This window comes from Polypterus senegalus, chromosome 4, assembly GCF_016835505.1.
Source record: "Polypterus senegalus isolate Bchr_013 chromosome 4, ASM1683550v1, whole genome shotgun sequence".
Lineage (NCBI taxonomy): Eukaryota > Metazoa > Chordata > Cladistia > Polypteriformes > Polypteridae > Polypterus > Polypterus senegalus.
The window spans coordinates 171371994-171390394 of record NC_053157.1 but is presented as its reverse complement, the minus strand read 5'-3'; the positions used below and the strand labels follow the sequence as shown (position 1 = coordinate 171390394).

Genomic DNA, 18401 nt, shown 5'->3' with positions numbered 1-18401 from the left:
GTATGCGTTTTGTTCATGTATTCATTTAGTTCCTTTGCTATTTACTGTACTACTCATAAGCCGTTTTTACTAAAAGAGTATTTAAGAAATGCCTTTTTTTGGTCTTGGATTCCAGCATCCATTTTAACACATTGATTTCTCATTTAGTATTTGGAATGCTACCTTTATTTTGATGTTAATATCTGATATTTTATTTTTTTAGGCAATTTCTTGAGTGTTCTCATTAACTTCATTTTCAAATATAGTTCAACATTTTTAGAATTCAATTTATTGTGTTTCTGCTTTTTTCACCATATGTTTTTAGTTTTTCTTCACTTTGATATGCATATTCAAAACTATTCCAAAGTTTGCCATGCTGCCATCATTATTGTTCAGTGACAATGAGTCAATCACATCTGCCTGTGTTACTGTATCTAAATTATATGAAAAAATAAATTATACGCCACCTTCCTGTTATGTTTCTGTTTCCCTACTCTATGGATCCATCCATCCATTTCTCACTTTTTTTAGTTTGTGAACACCCTATGCATGTACTCAATCAATGTGATTGGAAATAAGCTTATGGAGCTGTTTCTTGCTAGCAGGATCTCCACAAAAATAACTAATTTTGGCTTTGCATTTAGTTTATTTTAGTCAGTCAGTTAGTCATTACCCAACTCGCTATATCGTAACACAGGGTCACGGGGGTCTGCTGGAGCCAATCCCAGCCAGCACAGGGCACAAGGCCACCGCAGGGCACACACACACGCACTGGGGACAATTTAGGATCACCAATGCACCTAACCTGCATGTCTTTGGACTGTGGAAGGAAGCCGGAGCACCCGGAGGAAACCCACGCAGACATGGGGAGAACATGCAAACTCCACACAGGGAGGACCCGGAAAGCGAATCTGGGTCTCCTAACAGTGAGGCAGCAGTGCTACCACTGCGCCACCGTGCCGCCCAAGTTTATTTTAAAATTTCCTAAATTAATTGCACATGATTTTTGTTTGTGGTAAACCTGAAATATGCTAAGATGGTCTTTAGCCAGTTTACTCTTTATGTAATATGGATGACAAGATCTTCCTTACATATATATATAGTTATACTTCAACGGATTGTGTTTTTTAACAACCATCTCTAGCTTTTTTAATGTTTTTGGGGAGCAAGGGTGTGGTTTAAAATTTTTTATTTTTCTTGCTTTTACAGCAGAGATGGCGATGGATTGCTATTCTTGCTCAGACAAAAAGCCCTAACATTAAATCAAAAAGCAGAGAAAGTGCAATCACCACCACCTTCACAAAGAGAATCATTTTATAGTAGCTACAGTAGGCTGTTTTATTATACCATTTAGCAATTATACACATTTTCTCAACACATATACCATGATTACATTGCAAAGAAAAAGATACTTGGCCATTTTGACTGCTGGGGCACAATATCTAAATAAAGAACAAAAGGATTATATATACAAAATGAATATTTATGCTGATTGTATTTGACAAAAATAATGAACACTATAATGAGATATACTGTATTGTTCAATCACAGCTGCCCTGTCTAAAATAAAAATTTTCAAAGACATATTACATTAAAAATACATTAGAAAATAATGGTTGTTAAAATAATTTGTTATGTTATTATAAAATATAGCACTGCATGGGTGCAAAAGAATAAAAAAAATATCTGCTGAAAAGCCGCTATTATTTTGCAAGGCCACCAAAGGCAGCCAGCCTTGCAGTATCTGAAATAGCTGCACATCAGCAAATTTCCCACTATTTATTTATAATAGGCATTCTGTGCAACGCTGGGTGATCTTGATCACTCCTAGCCAATCTATATTTGCAACTGCTGTTTGTTGACACTTTAGTGTTCCCACTGCTACACTTTTGCCACATTACAGACCATTTCTCTTAAAACCTGTCTGGTTCGGACACTCTGAGACGCTGATAAGGCACTTGCCTGCTTTGCTGCAAGTCAGACTTTACCAGCATGATGGCAAGTATGTCCTACATACTGAAAAGAAAAAAAAAAACACAACGTTAAGGATGTGAAAGAAAAGTTGTTTACTATGTGCTGCTAAACTTCTCTCTCAGCATATTTTTGACATTATTAATGTCAAATATATGTCATGAATTGATTCTGGCAATTGACCCCTAGAATGCCTAGTTTTGCACTGCATCAAATATGACATCATAATAAGTCGTTATGGCAAAAGTTGTGAATTATGTTTTCTGTTAATTTAAAGAAAGTGTGTTGGCACTCAGTCACACAAGTAGAGGACTAGTATTCCTGTAAGCTGCTTTCACATCAAAAATGCACATAATATTTTAGTAATAAAATGGATCTGTTTGAGTGATATTTTTTTAAACCAGCAAAATGTCAGGAATTTGTCAAAAAGTAAGTCTAAAGTCCACCATAAAGTACTAGTACTGAGCATATCAGATATCAAAATAAGGGGACTGGATTTGGTTTATGACCAGTAAAATCCCAATATTTCACAATAAAATGTGTACATTTTTAAGGAGCTACAGTAGGGCTGAGTCAGCATGCATCAACAAAAGGAAAAGATATGTGTGACTGAAGATAATACCACACTAAAAATAAAACATTAAAACAATTTTGGCTGACTCGCCATTATCAGTTATTTTTCTGTTGTGCAAGATGACAGGAAGATGTAGAGAAGAGCGAGGAAGTGGGGCATGGGATGAAAAGAAAGTTAGCACATGATGAAATGGATGGATCAGCATTCTTAAATTTGGTTCCCTTACCACCCCATCTGAATGACAGACGGAGCTTTTAATCTTTAATTCACCTTCTCAGATACCCACTACATGCACCCGTCCTACAGATTCTAGCAATTTGCCATCATCCATTTACACAGCAGGAATGCTGGCAATATTCTGTTAAATTAGCTATTGTGCTTTAGGTTAAATGTGGGAACGTGCTGGAAGCAAAATGATAACATTACCTGTTTCACATTTGTGCTCACAGCTGCCTTTGAGTATGTTGTGAAAGAGACAAATGTCTCATTTTCCTTAAAATCACCTAGTAGTAATATTGAGAGCCTGTTAAATAGTGTATAAAAGTAATATCACCTTCTACTAGTTAAAAGCTTTAAAATATCTTAAACGTTAATATTGTTAGCCTGTTAAAAAGTATTTATGAGTATACATCAGTTTTCTGGATAACTGGGAACTTCTTTGAGGGAGAATGTGTTTCTATAGACATAATGGCCTACACCCTGTTCATTGTGCATGATTTCCTTATTTTAGTTCTTATGTTAGTCATAAACTCGTATTAAGATATGACAATGTTGCAGAGGATTTACCTGTGGATGTGCACTATATTAGCACTATAGTTACTGATCATAATTTAGCAAAATGGTTCGGACAAACTGGTATAAATGTGGATAACTTAATTGCCACCATAAGCTGTCCCAAAATGTTAGTACAGCTGTGCACTTCTGAGACCCTCAGTATGGCACTGCTTACCGTTAGAGCGTTAACCAACAAGACATTTTACACAATTTCTGACATTGACTGAAACATGGCTTAGTAGTGATGGAGCTGCAGTGTTAATTAAAGCAGCACCTCCTAATTACAGTTTTGCTCACACTGTTCACCATGGTAAAAGAGGTGGCAGTCTAGGGAGTATTTTTTCGAGTTAAGTTGTAAAGATGCCAGTATTGGTACTTTCATGTCTTTAGAGTATCATGGTGTAATTATTCAAGGAGTATGGCAACCTCTAGTATTGACTATTTATTTACCTCCTAAATATAATGTGTCTTTTATCAAAGAATTTTCAGATTTAGTATCTATAATAATAACAAATTTTTCTAGGTTCCTAATAGTAGGCGTCTTCAGTTTTCATATTGATAACCAGTCTGTCCCCAAAGCAAGAGAATTTAGCAATTTACTGCATTCTTTTAAACTTAGCCAGCACGTCAGTCTGGCTACACATAAGGGAGGACACATGCTGGTAATATCTAAAGGGACATATGCTGAGTAATTTCAAAAGGGTTAGGCGTTAATGTGAGGCAGGTTATAGTCTTGGTATATCTGACCATTTCTACATTTCACTTGATGTAGAAATACTGGTAACTAGAACTAAAAAGCATAATGTTACAAAACATTATTTTGATGCAACAGCAGCCTCTAAGTTTACTAATATTATGCATGACCAGTCAGTGTATTTTTGTACTAATATAGCCAGCAATGTAATCAAGAAGGTGGATAATTTAAATGCTAAGTTGGAAGATGAAACTGATATTTGTAAGACCAAAAAAATGTTAAAAAAATCCAATAGCACCAAAATACCTTGGAGGATTTGTGCTCTGTCTAAACTGAGCATAAATGGGGGAAAACTAAATTAATAGTTCAATATGAAATATTGAAGGTGCATATCACTGAATATAATAAAGCAGTATGTCTTGAAAGACAGTCCTATTTTTCTAAAATTATAAATGAAAATGCAGGAAATCCACTTTTATTTTCAACTATCAATCATCTTCTAAACCCAACTCAATAAGCCGTTTGCCTTCTGAAAACCTCAAACAAAACATGTAAAGCTTTTGCAGTATTCTTTAATCACAAAATAAACAAGATGGAATATAATACATCCATCAAAGGTATATACTGTTGACCTCTATAGTGCTTACTATAGTGAACTAAATCCTTTGACTAAAACAGGTTTACCTGAACTTCATAGAATAATTACTCAATTAAAGTCTCCCATTTGTACCCTTGAACCAGTCCCAACATGCTTTTTTAAAGAAGTTTCTGATGTGCTCATTCACAGTGTACTTGATATACTGTAGTTAACTTCTCATTAGATACTTGAGTCTCCCCAGATTCTCTAAAGACAGCAGTAGATAAACCCTTGCTCAAGAAAGATAATCTTGATGCCTCTGTGTGGTGTTATGGGTCCACAGCTCGCTGAGCAAAGGCCATTTTTTTAAATAAATAATCACTGCACTCGCAGCGGCTTAGTGAGGGGGCGTGGTGGCCATAGCAAGCCATGGGGTGAACTGCGGTGTGGGTGTTTCTCACCTAGTGCACAGGTGAGGAACTGCCCACATCCGTGATTGTTCCCGTGGCTAATGTGCTGCAGCTGCTATGGCCCCTCGCAATATAAAATGAAGCACGAGTCGATTGGGGGAACAGAAAGATCAGAGAAAAAAGGAAAAGAAAAGACGGAGGTTAAAGGGAGCAAGTCGGTGCAAGAGAGACAGAGACAAGGAGCGAGCGAACTCACTGACTCATCACTAATTCTCCAACTTCCCGTGTAGGTAGAAGGCTGAAATATGGCAGGCTCATTCCTTACAGCTTACTTACAAAAGTTGGGCAGGTTTAATTTCGAAATTCTACGCGTAATGGTCATAACTGGAACCTATTTTTTCGTCCATATACTATAATAGATGTCTGCTCGATGGCCGATAGTGCCTGCCCATATAAGGCCGTCTGTCAGCGGACATCCAATAGAAACACTGGCGCTAAATATTAACGGGTGAAGGACTGTGCTTATGCAGACGAAGATGAGATGGTCAGGGTGGTGTTTGGCACAAACTCAGCGAAACTGCGAGAGAAACTTTTAAGTGCCGGGTCTTAGCTAACATTAAATACAGCTGTGGACATCGCACGAGATGGCACCAGCACAGCTGGGAACCTTCGATGCATGTACACCGAGCGGCTCACGTGAACTGACGCAGTGCACAGACAAAAAGCAACAGTTCCAAAGAGTGCTGAACAAAAACCGAATTACACAACTGCGGAAAAAAAGCACAGTGTGAACCGTAAGTTTAAATCAAGTTTATAGACACACTCCCGCTGCCGTTTGTCATGCCTACGACGAGTATGGTATTCGCGAGATACAAGTTTAATGAGAAGGCATGAGGTATAAACGAGACTTTGGATCACTTTGTTGCGGAGTTAAAATTGCTGTAACAAGAAACTTTGAAGTGCCAGGTCTTAGCTAAAATTAAATAAAGTCGTGGACATCGCAAGATCGCACGAGCACAGCTGAGAAGCTTCGATGCATGTACTCCAAGCGGCTCGCGTCAACTGACTTTGCAGGACTGGAAAAGATTAAATTAAGTTCATACACACGCTACCGCTAAATATTCACAGGCAATTTCAACAACTTACTACCAGGAATGCCTGTTGAACATCTTACATTCACGAGTTCCGATTTGGGTGGTGAACACTTTGATGAATGAAACCTGTTATCTTTACAACGGTTGACAAATACGGAATATAACTTGAAAACAACACGTCCTCCAAATACGAACCTGATTGAAAGAAATAATGCTAATCAAATCCTTGATGACAGCAGCACTCATAACGGTCACAAGACTATTACATTGACAATCATGTTACGTTACTTTTTAAAATGTTTCCTTTTCTTAGCACAAGCACAGCTGAGAAGCTTCGATGCATGTACTCCATAACGCATTAAAAAAATAACACATTTAATCACACTTTGCATTCCAAGCAAAGGGTAACTTTTGTCAATGCATGATTTCCTGGTACATCGATTACATTGATGCACACATCACAGCTACAAAAATGTAAGAGTCGGAAGAAAGCGCGTTTCTAGGACTGATCGGAGGGAAATTTCATTTCAAAAGACTACCCGACGGAAGCCTTGATAAAAGCGTGGTTTTGTGCACACTGTCCAAATACGAACCTGATTGAAAGAAATAATAATAATGAAATCCTTGATGACAGCAACAGTCATAATTGTCACAAAACTATTACATTGACAATCATGTTACGTTATTTTTAAAATGTTTCCTTTTCTTTTTCATTACTTCTTTAACACACTACTTCTCTGCTGCAAAGCGTGGGTATTTTGCTAGTAATAAATAAATTGAACTCACCCTAGGCCTTGTGAGACTTTTGGGCTTAGATGTTCTTGCACAGTTTGTCCACTCTGGGTTGCAGCTGGCTTAGGCATAATCTGAAATCATTTTCCATTTTTTTTTCAGTGTCAATGCAGACAAACCTGCCTCACACAGATATGTAGTTGCAAATGGTAAGAGGCATTGGATGGCTTTTTTGCTCAACACTGTTTATTCGTTTCTGAAATTCTTCCAAAATTCTGACAGTGGAATGGCAGAGAATTGCATTTTCAAAGTTCCATCATTGGTTATTTCAATTAATTCCTCTTTTGACCTCAAATCAATACAATGCTCTTCAGTTCTGGACTCAAATGGACTTTTGATCCAGTTTAAATGACTATTGTCCAGGTCTAGGAAATAGTCACTAAAGTATTCCTTCAGGTGTGTCAGATGTGACAATATTATAGGCAGGACTATATCTGCAGGTGCACTGGATGTTCCTAGCTGCTGGTGAAGGACTGGGAACATTAAAGTATTTCCTTCATTTAGCGTTCTCTCCAAATGTCCAATTTTTTGTGAAAATGAACACACTTTATCTTACACATTAAGTATGCTGTGATCATGGCCCTGCACACTCTGAAATATGTTGACCAAATACACAGCTTCAGAGCCCAAGACTGGTTGTCAAAACAGCTAGCAAACTGGGAATTCTCAGGCGAGAGAAATTCATGCAGCTCTTCACAAAGATCAAACACTCATTGTAAAAATGCCCTGTGTGACAAACACCGGAACCTCAGAATACAGCAGCAGGTTTTCAAAACTGGCACCCATGTCAGTGCACAGTTTGGCAACCAGCCTGTGTTTAAGGGGATGTGCTTTAATATTATTTACAACTTTAACAACATCTTGAAGCACTTGTTGTAATTCGTCCTCAAACCTTTTAGAGACAAGTGCTTCTCTGTGAAGCATGCAGTATGTATCCAGAGCATCTGGAGCTCTGGCCTTTATTAACGCGAAAACTCCATAATGTAGTGCCTGTCATGGCACTGGTGACCCAGTCAATTAAATTTTACCTATTGTCTTCCCCTGAATTTCTTTGCAAAATAAAAGTTGCTCAGCAAACTTTCCATCTCCAATAAATCTGAAAAAGACAATAAGCTGTGCTGTGTTAGCTACATCTATGCTTTTGTCCAATGTCTGTTTTTTACCTGTTCCAGTAATTGGACTAAATTACTGTAGTGCTCTCCTAACAGGACTACATTAGGAAGACATCATCTGGTTGCAGTTCAAAATGCAGCAGCTAGAATCTTAACCAGCACAAGAAAATCCAAGCACATCTCACTGGTCTTAGGATCATTACACTGGTTACCTGTGTCCTTTAGAATAGATTTTAAAATACTGCCAATGGTATATAAAGCTCTGAATAATCTTGCTACTTCATATATTTTGGAGAACTTGTCCACACTGGTTTGCTTATTATACCAAGAGCGAAGCATAATAGAAGTGGAACAATTTGGAATATTTTATGGATAGAGATACGCCGGGCGAATATCATTGATCAATTTAAAAAAATTTGGTTTTCAATTTGGCCTTCTCTTAATTGCATTTCTGATCTACTTGTAATAGATTAGATATGCATTGCAATACCATATACTTCATGGATGTGCTATCATTATAAATTCCTACTTTTCTCTGTTTTCTTTTCAGGTTTCTTTGTGGTGGTGTTTCATGTCACCATCACCTTATCAAAGTAATGTGCAGCCACTTGTGATGATGGAATGAAAGTACATACTCCATCTGTCTATGAGACTTACTGCATCAGAGTGTCTAAAATGAAGACTAAAAATAATGCGACTGACTTTAGCAGCTTTATGTTAGTTCGAATGTCCAGTAGGGACTGGGTGGTCTTTTAACCTGGAACCCCTGCAGATTTTTTTTTTTTTCTCCAGCACCTCACCTCTGGAGTTTTTTTTTTTTCTGTCCTCCCTGGCCATCTGGATTGGACTTATCCTAATGGACCTAAAAAACTTATCGTCAAATTAGGAGTCTACTACTTGTTAAGTACATATTGATTCATTATGAATTATTTTTTATATATAATGTATTCAGTTATATCTAACTATCCATTTTTTTTTAATTGTGTTTTGCTTCTCTCTTTTAACTCTTCTTTTATATTGTGTAAAACACTTTGGGCTGCATTCCTTGTATGAAAATGAGCTATAGAAATAAAAATGTTGTTAACAAGTTCAAATAGTTACTCAGACTGATGAAACTTTTCTGTAGCTTGCACAACAACCACTGCGATACAAGTTTACATTCCAGAGGACGAATGTGCTAAGAGCCAGCTCTTTAAAAGCCACTACATCAGTCAGGACTTAGCAGATCAGTCTCCAAGGGACCTTCATGATGGGAGTAAAATTTCATAAGAGACGTTGTAACAGGGTTCAAATGATGGTTCAGTTTGCAAACTATATAAGTGTATATATCATGCAATGTGAAGGTTATTTTTACTGAAACAAATTTCTCTCATATCATTCATGTCATGAATTTATAGTGCCTATAAGAAAGTATTCACACCCTTGAAAGTTTACACATTTTACTATTACACAAAATTGAATAAAAAAAAATTCTATATATGACTGCTGTTTTGGGATTTTTCTTTATATAATTGCCATAAAGAAGTATACATAATACAAACCCACTGCAAGGATACCAGTAGTTTGTACGTAAGAAAAAGAGTGGCAACAAGAACCATACCTGTATCTATGTAAACCAAAACATTACGATAAGGGCACGGTTTTTGGTTTAAATCAAAGTTGGATAAAAAATACAGTAAAGAGGAAATATGAATCAAAACGGTATCAAAAATTTCAGCAAGAGAGAGAACAGCACCTTTTTAATCAGTTAAACTCTTACAAGACCTGTGCACTGGTATTGAGAAAGAGTGATAAAAACTAACATTACATAAGGAATTTTCCCAAGGTTTTGCAAGCTAATGAGGGCATGTTAGCACAATGTTATCAGACTCCAGCAAGGACAGCAAGCTATTTTTTGGTTTTACATAAATAAAATTAAGTTGAATTAATATGGCTACAATAAATAAAATACAGTATGTAGCTATCAATATGAGAATCTTAACAATGTTTGTAAAACTATTCATCCTTTCTGCTGTGTGGCCAGCAATTTTGATAAAAATATATTTTTTTAAATATGAGTCAGTTTCTGGCTGTTGATACACAAGAGGATTCACATTCGATTTAGACACTTTTAGAAAAAGAAAGTTGCTTGGTTTAACCTAAATATGGAAAGTCAATATTCATTAGTTTTTTAATTACTCACCATTGCAACAGCATCTGAGGCAAGCATCTCATCGGCAGTCAATACAGCATAATAAGCCACATTTATTAGCACATAGCTAAATGTTACAATCACCATTGACAGGCATATAGCAAGAGGAACAGTTCTAAAACCAAAAAGAAAAGGCACACATTAAATGTGAGTTAGAAAATCTGTAGATAGTATTTACTGTTAAAAAAAGACTATAAACTGTGTACCAGCCATGTTTCAAGACCCCAAAAATGAATAATATTCCAAACCTGCATAAACCTAGGGTGTTAGAGTAAATCAAGTCTGTAAGTGTGTGTATATAAAGTAATATCTGTAGGTTGTAACCTATTAGTCATTCCTTGAAGAAGGCCTGTTTGTAATATTCTGACATTTCTTTTTGCAGTTTTTGCTAAGCTAAACTTTAAATTTAAACATCTGGCAGTTTACTGCTTGCCTTTCACCATTTTAGGTCATTCACTGTATTTCAACACATTACATTTGAAGAAAAACTGAGGTGTTCTAAAACCTTTGACTGGTAGTTTATATATCTTGACACACATGTGCGATTAGGAGGAAGCTGAGTGGACCAAGAGAAGGTAAATTAACCACCAGGCCAGGGAGTGGCAGGGTGTGCTAAACTTACTTTTGTTGTCTCTGCAGGCCAAATACGTGAAAACCTATCTGATTCAACATCAATAACATCACTTCCGGTTCCAATGGCAAACTGATGTCACCTCTGTTTCCAGCACTGAGAATGGCGTCACTTCCAGTTCTGGTGCCAAGATGACATCACTTCCAGTTTTGGTTTTTTAAAATGGCCATCTTTTCACAATTCAAATTAGTTCAGTTTGGAACTCAACCAGTGCAATTCAGTGCTGTCTTCAGTACACTTTTGCAGCCAGGGATAATGTACGGGTGGCTGCCCCAAACCTTTTTTGTGTGTTGAGAAACCATCCAATTGTTAAACAAGACTTTGATGCAGGGGCTCGAGCAATGTAAACAGTATGTGGAACATCAACCTAAAATACTTTCCTTATTTAATACATCATTACTCAAGAGCAATTTTAAATTATACTTTGTCAAACTGCGTACACAATGCCTATGCAACATTATTTAGGAGCCTAAAATTCAATACGCATAATATATTATGCAAAGGTACAAATAATCAATGTACTTAAATATGCAATATGTGTTGTATATAATTGCAACATTTCATAAATACACTTTTAAATGAAGCAGAAGTTAGTTTATGAAATTAGTCAATAATGTTTGGTAGTGCTCCACAGAATGTTAATACGAGAAAACAACATTTAGCTTGCCTGATGAAGATTTTACTTCTTTTAATTAATTCAAAAAGAGTTATGAGGATTTCAAATGTATTGTTAAATACATTTTAATAGGTAAAAGATAACTAAATGACTGGAGGTTGATTTTTTATTTTACAAGAAAAGGCCAATTTTGGTAGGAGATACTGAATATTAGGTTAGAGTGCCACATATAAAATTACAGTGTAAACCAGTATATTTTATAGTTTGGCTTGAAAAATCCTAAAAGTGTCTTGTTGTTGTTTTTCTTTTTTAATTTCTGATTTTGTTTTTTGCTTTATCTAGTAAAGCACTGCAGTGAACACCAGATCTATTATCACTCATGTTGAACCAATTTACCATGACCAACTGCATATACTTGGTTTGTGGTGAAGAGACAATTTATCACTGATCCAGAAACAAGTGTACTTACATAGTTACACTGTATCTGCACTGCATTTCTGCATTAAAAATGCCCAGACCATGGAACATCTATTACATAGTTGTAGTTACATACCCTGATGTTTTTATTACATTTTGAAAATACAGATGCAATGTAACTATGTAAGTACACTTGTTTTTGGATCAGTGATAAATTGTTACATTGTAATTATATAAACTGTGGAGTAACAATGACAACTAAGTAATTAACTATAGTGTTTCTTTGAATTACACAGTAAGTATAGAGTAATAACTCATAGTTACATTGTACTTATACAGGTAATTACATAGTAGATATAGTGTAATTATTGATACTTAATGTATGAATCATTTTATCTCAAAATATTTTCACAAGTGTCTTGTATGTGGATACCATAATATGAAAGCCCCATAGATCCTGTATGCTGCAAAGAGTAGTATCTAACAGTGAACAATGAGGATATAAACTGAAGGTCACTCTCATTCCTTGATATATCATTGCTTTACCCACCAGAGTGAAATGGTCATGGAGATAGTGAGTTGAAGAGCACAAGTCATAAGTGATATTTGAACAGCACATATAGATTGCAATGTATTTCATCAAACAAAATTTCTTTAATTATATTAGCAGGCCACAGAGAATTTTCAAGGCGTGACTTAAATGTTTTGGATACACATATTGAAGAGATGGGAGAAGAAAAAAAAAGGTACAACATCACATTCTCAAATCTGATCAATTGAATTTAGGGTCAAAGGAGGCCGGAGACTATCCTGTCTCTGTAGGATGCTTTTACAGGAGATAGCTGTGGACTTGTAACGATTGTAGTGTTTTGCAAGGTCAGTCCCCCTAAGCTAGTTTAAAAGCACTAAGTAACCTGACTAGCATGTCAATGCATGATTTTATCTAGGTTCTCCTGCTTTCCCACCATACCATGGATGTGCAGATTATCCTGAGTCATGACTTCCAAATTATTCCACTGGTTGTGGTGTGTGTAAATGTACCTTTTAATTCATTTATAACTTATTTGGGGTTGGACACAGTGTAACTCTCCCCGCAGAATAAGAGGTTGCATAAAATTAATTGTTATATGGTTTAATAGAGAATTTCTGGCAGAACAAATGTCATATATATATATATATATATATATATATATATATATATATATATATATATATATATAAAATATATATTTTGGTCCCATATTCTCTGTAAGCTGATGGACTGGTGAAGTGCAGGATGTAGGATGCTAGGCAAGGCATGAAAGGAACTTTAAAGAAAAAGAAATTTATATCTAAGAGGCACCAGCAGTACCACAAATAGACTGTTATGCCAGTACAAAAAAGAAGACACTGCCAGGAGGTGATAGGATGTATAGTATAAATCAAAAGTATGCTCTGGAAACAAATACTAAATGGGTATGGAAGTAGCAGACTGGCAGAGGTTAAAAGTTATCTCTGTTAGGTGACAGCAAGATAGTTCAATAAGTTATATTTGGACCCCTGTTGGCTATTTTGAAGGCCACCTATTAATTACTAGGACTGATTGACTTATTGAGAAACTTGCACGGAAAAAAGTAGGCTATATTGGTCAAAGCACTTATATTCTAAAATATCAACTACACACACACACACACACACACACATATATATATATATATAAAATGAATATAATTATGTTGAAACAGTATTTTGATGAGCAACATTTTATATGAATTCAAGTCCCCTTTAATTTATTGCAAGAAGTACAGATAGGTAGTTTACAATGGCAGAGGTAGATGGATAGAGACACAGGCAGATGGATAGATAGATGCCTCGGGATTGGCAAATTTTTTTTTATCAAATTTTATTAATTTAATTATTTTATGCTCATCAGACTGCAAAAGTCTATATGTTTACATTATCCCTGAACATTTCTGGAGTAATTAGGCAAGTTGGAGAATTAACCTCTTTCGGTTTCCTTTGAAATGGTTAACCTCAATCTTACTGATTACCTTTGTCCCAAGGTGAAGAATTCCATTTAAATAAATCACTAGCCACCTGAAAGGAAAGGGAAATTGACAGACACAAGTTACATAGAAGAAGAAAAACAAAGAGGAAGAAGAAACAAGCACATGCATAAACTAAGCAGACAGGCATGGTAAGATAATTGCTTGGTAGAATTAAAAAGAAACAATTATAACGGTTTACATGCATTTGTTTACTTTCAGCTTTGCAGTTTTATGACAGCTTAGGAGTATCTGACTGCAGGTAGTGACTTTAAATTAGGAATGTTCACAAATAATAATTAATAAAGTGACAAATAAAAGCGGCAATTGCTTTTGTGTGACAGATGATGTAACTGAAGCATTATACACTTCACCAGCTACAGAATACAGCCCACCTGACAGAAAACAGCAGTTTTGGGCCCACTTAAAGGTCTTACAGTGAACATCTGCTAACTGCATTTACTAATCTGTGCTACTTGCCACTGTGTCATTCTATAACTGTTATTAAGATGCTTCTCAAAATATGAGGATAAAGCATTTGTACACTGCTGCTCTAAGCAGCATGAAAGACCATTCTTTATGTAATGCATGTTTTAATTTGTCATTTATACAAAATATATATAGTAGTGCTGTATTCATGTTCAGGTGGAGAAGTTGCTGAATAATGGACAACAGATCATAATATATAAAGTAAAGAGAGAACAGAAGTACTTCATTGTTCTCCATTGAAGGAAAAAACACAATCAATTAATGGATACTTTTACTAGCACCTAACAAAGTCAGATGCATAATGCAAGAAAGAATGTGCTTGAAAGTTTGTGAACCCTTTAGAATTTTCTATATTTCTGCATAAATATGACCTGAAACATCATCAGATTTTCACTCAAGTCCTAAAAGTAGATAAAGAGACAAAATATTATACTTGGTCATTAATTTATTAAGGAAAATGATCAAATATTACATATTTGTGAGTGGCAATTGTATGTGAACCTTTGCTTCTGTATTTGGTGTGACCCCCTCCCCCCTTTGCAGTAATAACTGCAACTAAACATTTCCAGTAACTTTTGGTCATTCCTGCACACCGGCTTGGAGGAATTTTAGCCCCTTCCTCCGTACAGGACAGCTTCAACTATGGGATGTTGGTGGGTTTCCTCACATTAACTGCTCACTTCAGGTCCTTCCACAACATTTCGATTGGATTAAGGTCAGGACTTTGACTTGGCCATTCCAAAACATTAACTTTATTCTTCTTTAATCATTCTTCAGTGGAACGACTTGTGTGCTTAGGGTTTTTGTCTTGCTGCATGACCCACCTTCCCTTGAGATTCAGTTCATGGACAGATGTCCTGACATTTTCCTTTAGAATTCTCTGATATAATTCAGAATTCATTGTTCCATCAATGAAGGCAAGCTGTCCTGGCCCAGATGCAGCAAAACAGGCCCAAACCATGATACTACCACCACCATGTTTCACAGATGGGATAAGGTTCTTATGCTGGAATGCAGTGTTTTCCTTTCTCCAAACATAACGATTTTCATTTAAACCAAAAAGTTCTATTTTGGTCTCATCCATCCACAAAACATTCTTCCAATAGCCTTCTGGTTTGTCCACATGATCTTTAGCAAACTGCAGATGAGCAGCAATGTTTTTTTGGAGAGCAGTGGATTTCTCCTTGTAACTCTGCCATGCACACTATTGTTGTTCAGTGTTCTCCTGATGGTGGACTCATGAACATGAACATTAGCCAATGTGAGAGAGGCCTTCAGTTGCTTAGAAGTTACCCTGGGGTCCTTTGTGACCTCACCGACTATTACACATCTTGCTCTTGGAGTGATCTTTGTTGGTCAACCACTCCTGAGGAGGGTAACAATAGTCTTGAATTTCTTCCATTTGCACACAATCTGTCTGACTGTGGATTGGTGGAGTCCTAACTCTTTAGAGATGATTTTGTAACCTTTTCCAGCTTGATGAGCATCAACCACTCTTTTTCTGAGGTCCTCAAAAATCTCCTTTGTTCGTGCCATGATACACTTCCACAAACATGTGTTGTGAAGAGCAGACTTTGATAGATTTCTGTTCTTCAAATGACACAGGGTGCCCACTCACACCTGATTGTCATCCCATTGATTGAAAACACCTGACTCTAATTTCACCTTCAAACTAACTGATCATCCTAGTGGTTCACATACTTTTGCCACTCACAAATATGTAATATTCGATCATTTTCCTCAATAAATAAATGACCAAGTATAATATTTTTGTCTCATTTGTTAAACTGGTTTCTCTTTATCTACTTTTAGGACTGAAGTGAAAATCTGATGATGTTTTAGGTCATATTTATGCAGAAATACAGAAAATTCTAAAGGGTTCACAAACTTTCAAGCACAACTGTATGTCATATTTATTGCAAACCTAGTATCTTTTTCTTGTTGATGTATTAACATACATTACATTCACTAAATAGAATGGAAACCGGATCAATCAAAACATTTTTAATTTAATATAGTGTTGTTAAAAATATTGACCTTCATAGGGCACATTTAACAGATTGGTAAATTTATCATTCAATAAACTTTATTTTAATATAAGCATTATTAAAAGCCTGGACCATCACAGACCATCACACTTTACACAGTATAATGGATGACATGCCGAGACTGATATCTCAGCTGGGAATCAACAAGGACTCTTACCAAGCCAGGAGGCCAGTAAAATGGAAGAAGTGGGGGAGATGAGCACTGATAAATATTTTCTCCTCCATTATGCGAGGTGGCAGCCTCCCTGGATTAGGATTGCCACATGGACAACTGCTGGACAGGCTGTGACCTTTAGTCCCATGGGGCAACCATGTTGGGCTCCATGCAGATCGCCATACAGAGTTGAAGGGATTCCCAATCTGTACTTTTGGGACTTCTGATTGACCTGGAAATACGTCCATCAGGCTATGTCCTAGAACCTGAAATACTCAGGGTCCAATGAAAAAGAGGCCTCTCAACCTCATCCAGGTGAGTTAGAGTTGGGTGGAAGAACAAAGCTCACCTTTGTTGGGAATTGTGTTGGTTTATGTCGCTTTTGAAGCTTTTGTGTAAGGTATTTGCTGTGAATAAACCTTTTATTTATACTGGAACAGGTGTTGGTGAGGTTGTGTCTAAGGTCTAGGGTGCTGCCGAGCCCCCTGGTGGTCACAACAGCAAACACAATTAAAAAAGCACATCAGATATGCATCACAGTAGTGCAATAAAAACAGTACGACATATGTGAACATAATGAGGAATACTGCTAAAATGCAAGTACACCAAAACCATATTTATTCTCAACCGTGGGCCTTCAAGAGGGAAAACAAACTGCTCACAAAGCCTCTGGTTCTTGGATCTGTACCTCTCTAGATTTAATCTGACATTTTATGACAGCTTCTGTTGAATATTGAGGCCTCTAGTTAAATCAGAGATGTCACCTGTTCAAAGCCCCCTGTTTACTGTCTTTTATTTTTGTAGCCTTGGCATTTCAGGTAATTCTTTATATGAGGGCAAATCACCATCTACTGTCCTCCTACTTAAGAAGCCCTTATGGCACTGCGCTTCCAACAATTAGAAGACTAATTTGTGTCCTTTAAAATATAACAACAGAGTGCAATAATGGCACTGGCACCCTGACAATATATGATTTCATAGTGTTTATATTGTATGTCCACAGTTAAACATTGAAGGCGATGACAAAAGGTTTGTCCAGATGCTGCATACGGTATATGCTAGCTATTATGGCTGTGTATAACAGGAACTTATGAATGGACTAATTTTAAGGGATGTAAAACTGCTACATCCCAAAGAGCTAGGTTTTGCACATATAAACATGTCATTTTTCACCATAATATTTGATTAGGTAAGTCTATAAAATTGCATTCTAGAATAAACTTTTAATTTAGCATTTTTCCTAATGTGGTACTCACACAACTCCTACAGGAAAAAATCCTGTTCTGAAAAGTATAGGGCAGAAAACCAAGGACTGCATTACACTACAGATGAAATGAGGGTTAGCTGCAGGTGTCTTTTAGAAATCTGATAAATTACAAGGATGATTCTAATTAAACAGTGCTTAAGAAAGCAGTAATTTAAAATAGTGACATTTAAAGAACATTTATTAAAAGGAATTTTAATAAGCTAACATGCTTTTATATTTATGGGCTTAAAATAATGTGCTATCTTTGTTACAGGGGAATGTGTTCTATTTAAAGTTACTGTATAAAGAATTACAGTATTTTACAAGTAAGAAAAGAACCCTAACACTTATATAATTTTAGGATACAATGTTTCAGGGGAACGAGTTCTATAACCTTCAAAATGTGTAAATTAAAACAACACAAAAAAGACAACTATTTAGACTTACAGTAGAAATTATAGTCACACTCAGGACTGTAAAGGTAGTAACATGCAGGTCTTGTTGGATAAAACTCTGCAATGGAATATAACTGCAAACTGAGTGAATAGGCCTCCCAGGAAGAAATGTTCCTTTAAAATGATAGGTCAAGTTAATGTTTGGTTTTTTTT

At 36.2% G+C, this 18401-nt stretch overlaps 1 protein-coding gene across 1 annotated transcript in view; it reads right to left on the bottom strand.

The window, feature by feature from the left end:
* The window catches only part of slc7a11 (solute carrier family 7 member 11), a 138950-nt gene that overhangs the window by 37365 nt on the left and 83184 nt on the right, over window positions 1–18401 (bottom strand). The window contains exon 7 of the mRNA XM_039751681.1: window positions 10160–10283. Within this exon, the coding sequence (XP_039607615.1) occupies window positions 10160–10283 (124 nt within the window). The remainder of the gene's footprint in view (window positions 1–10159; window positions 10284–18401) is intronic.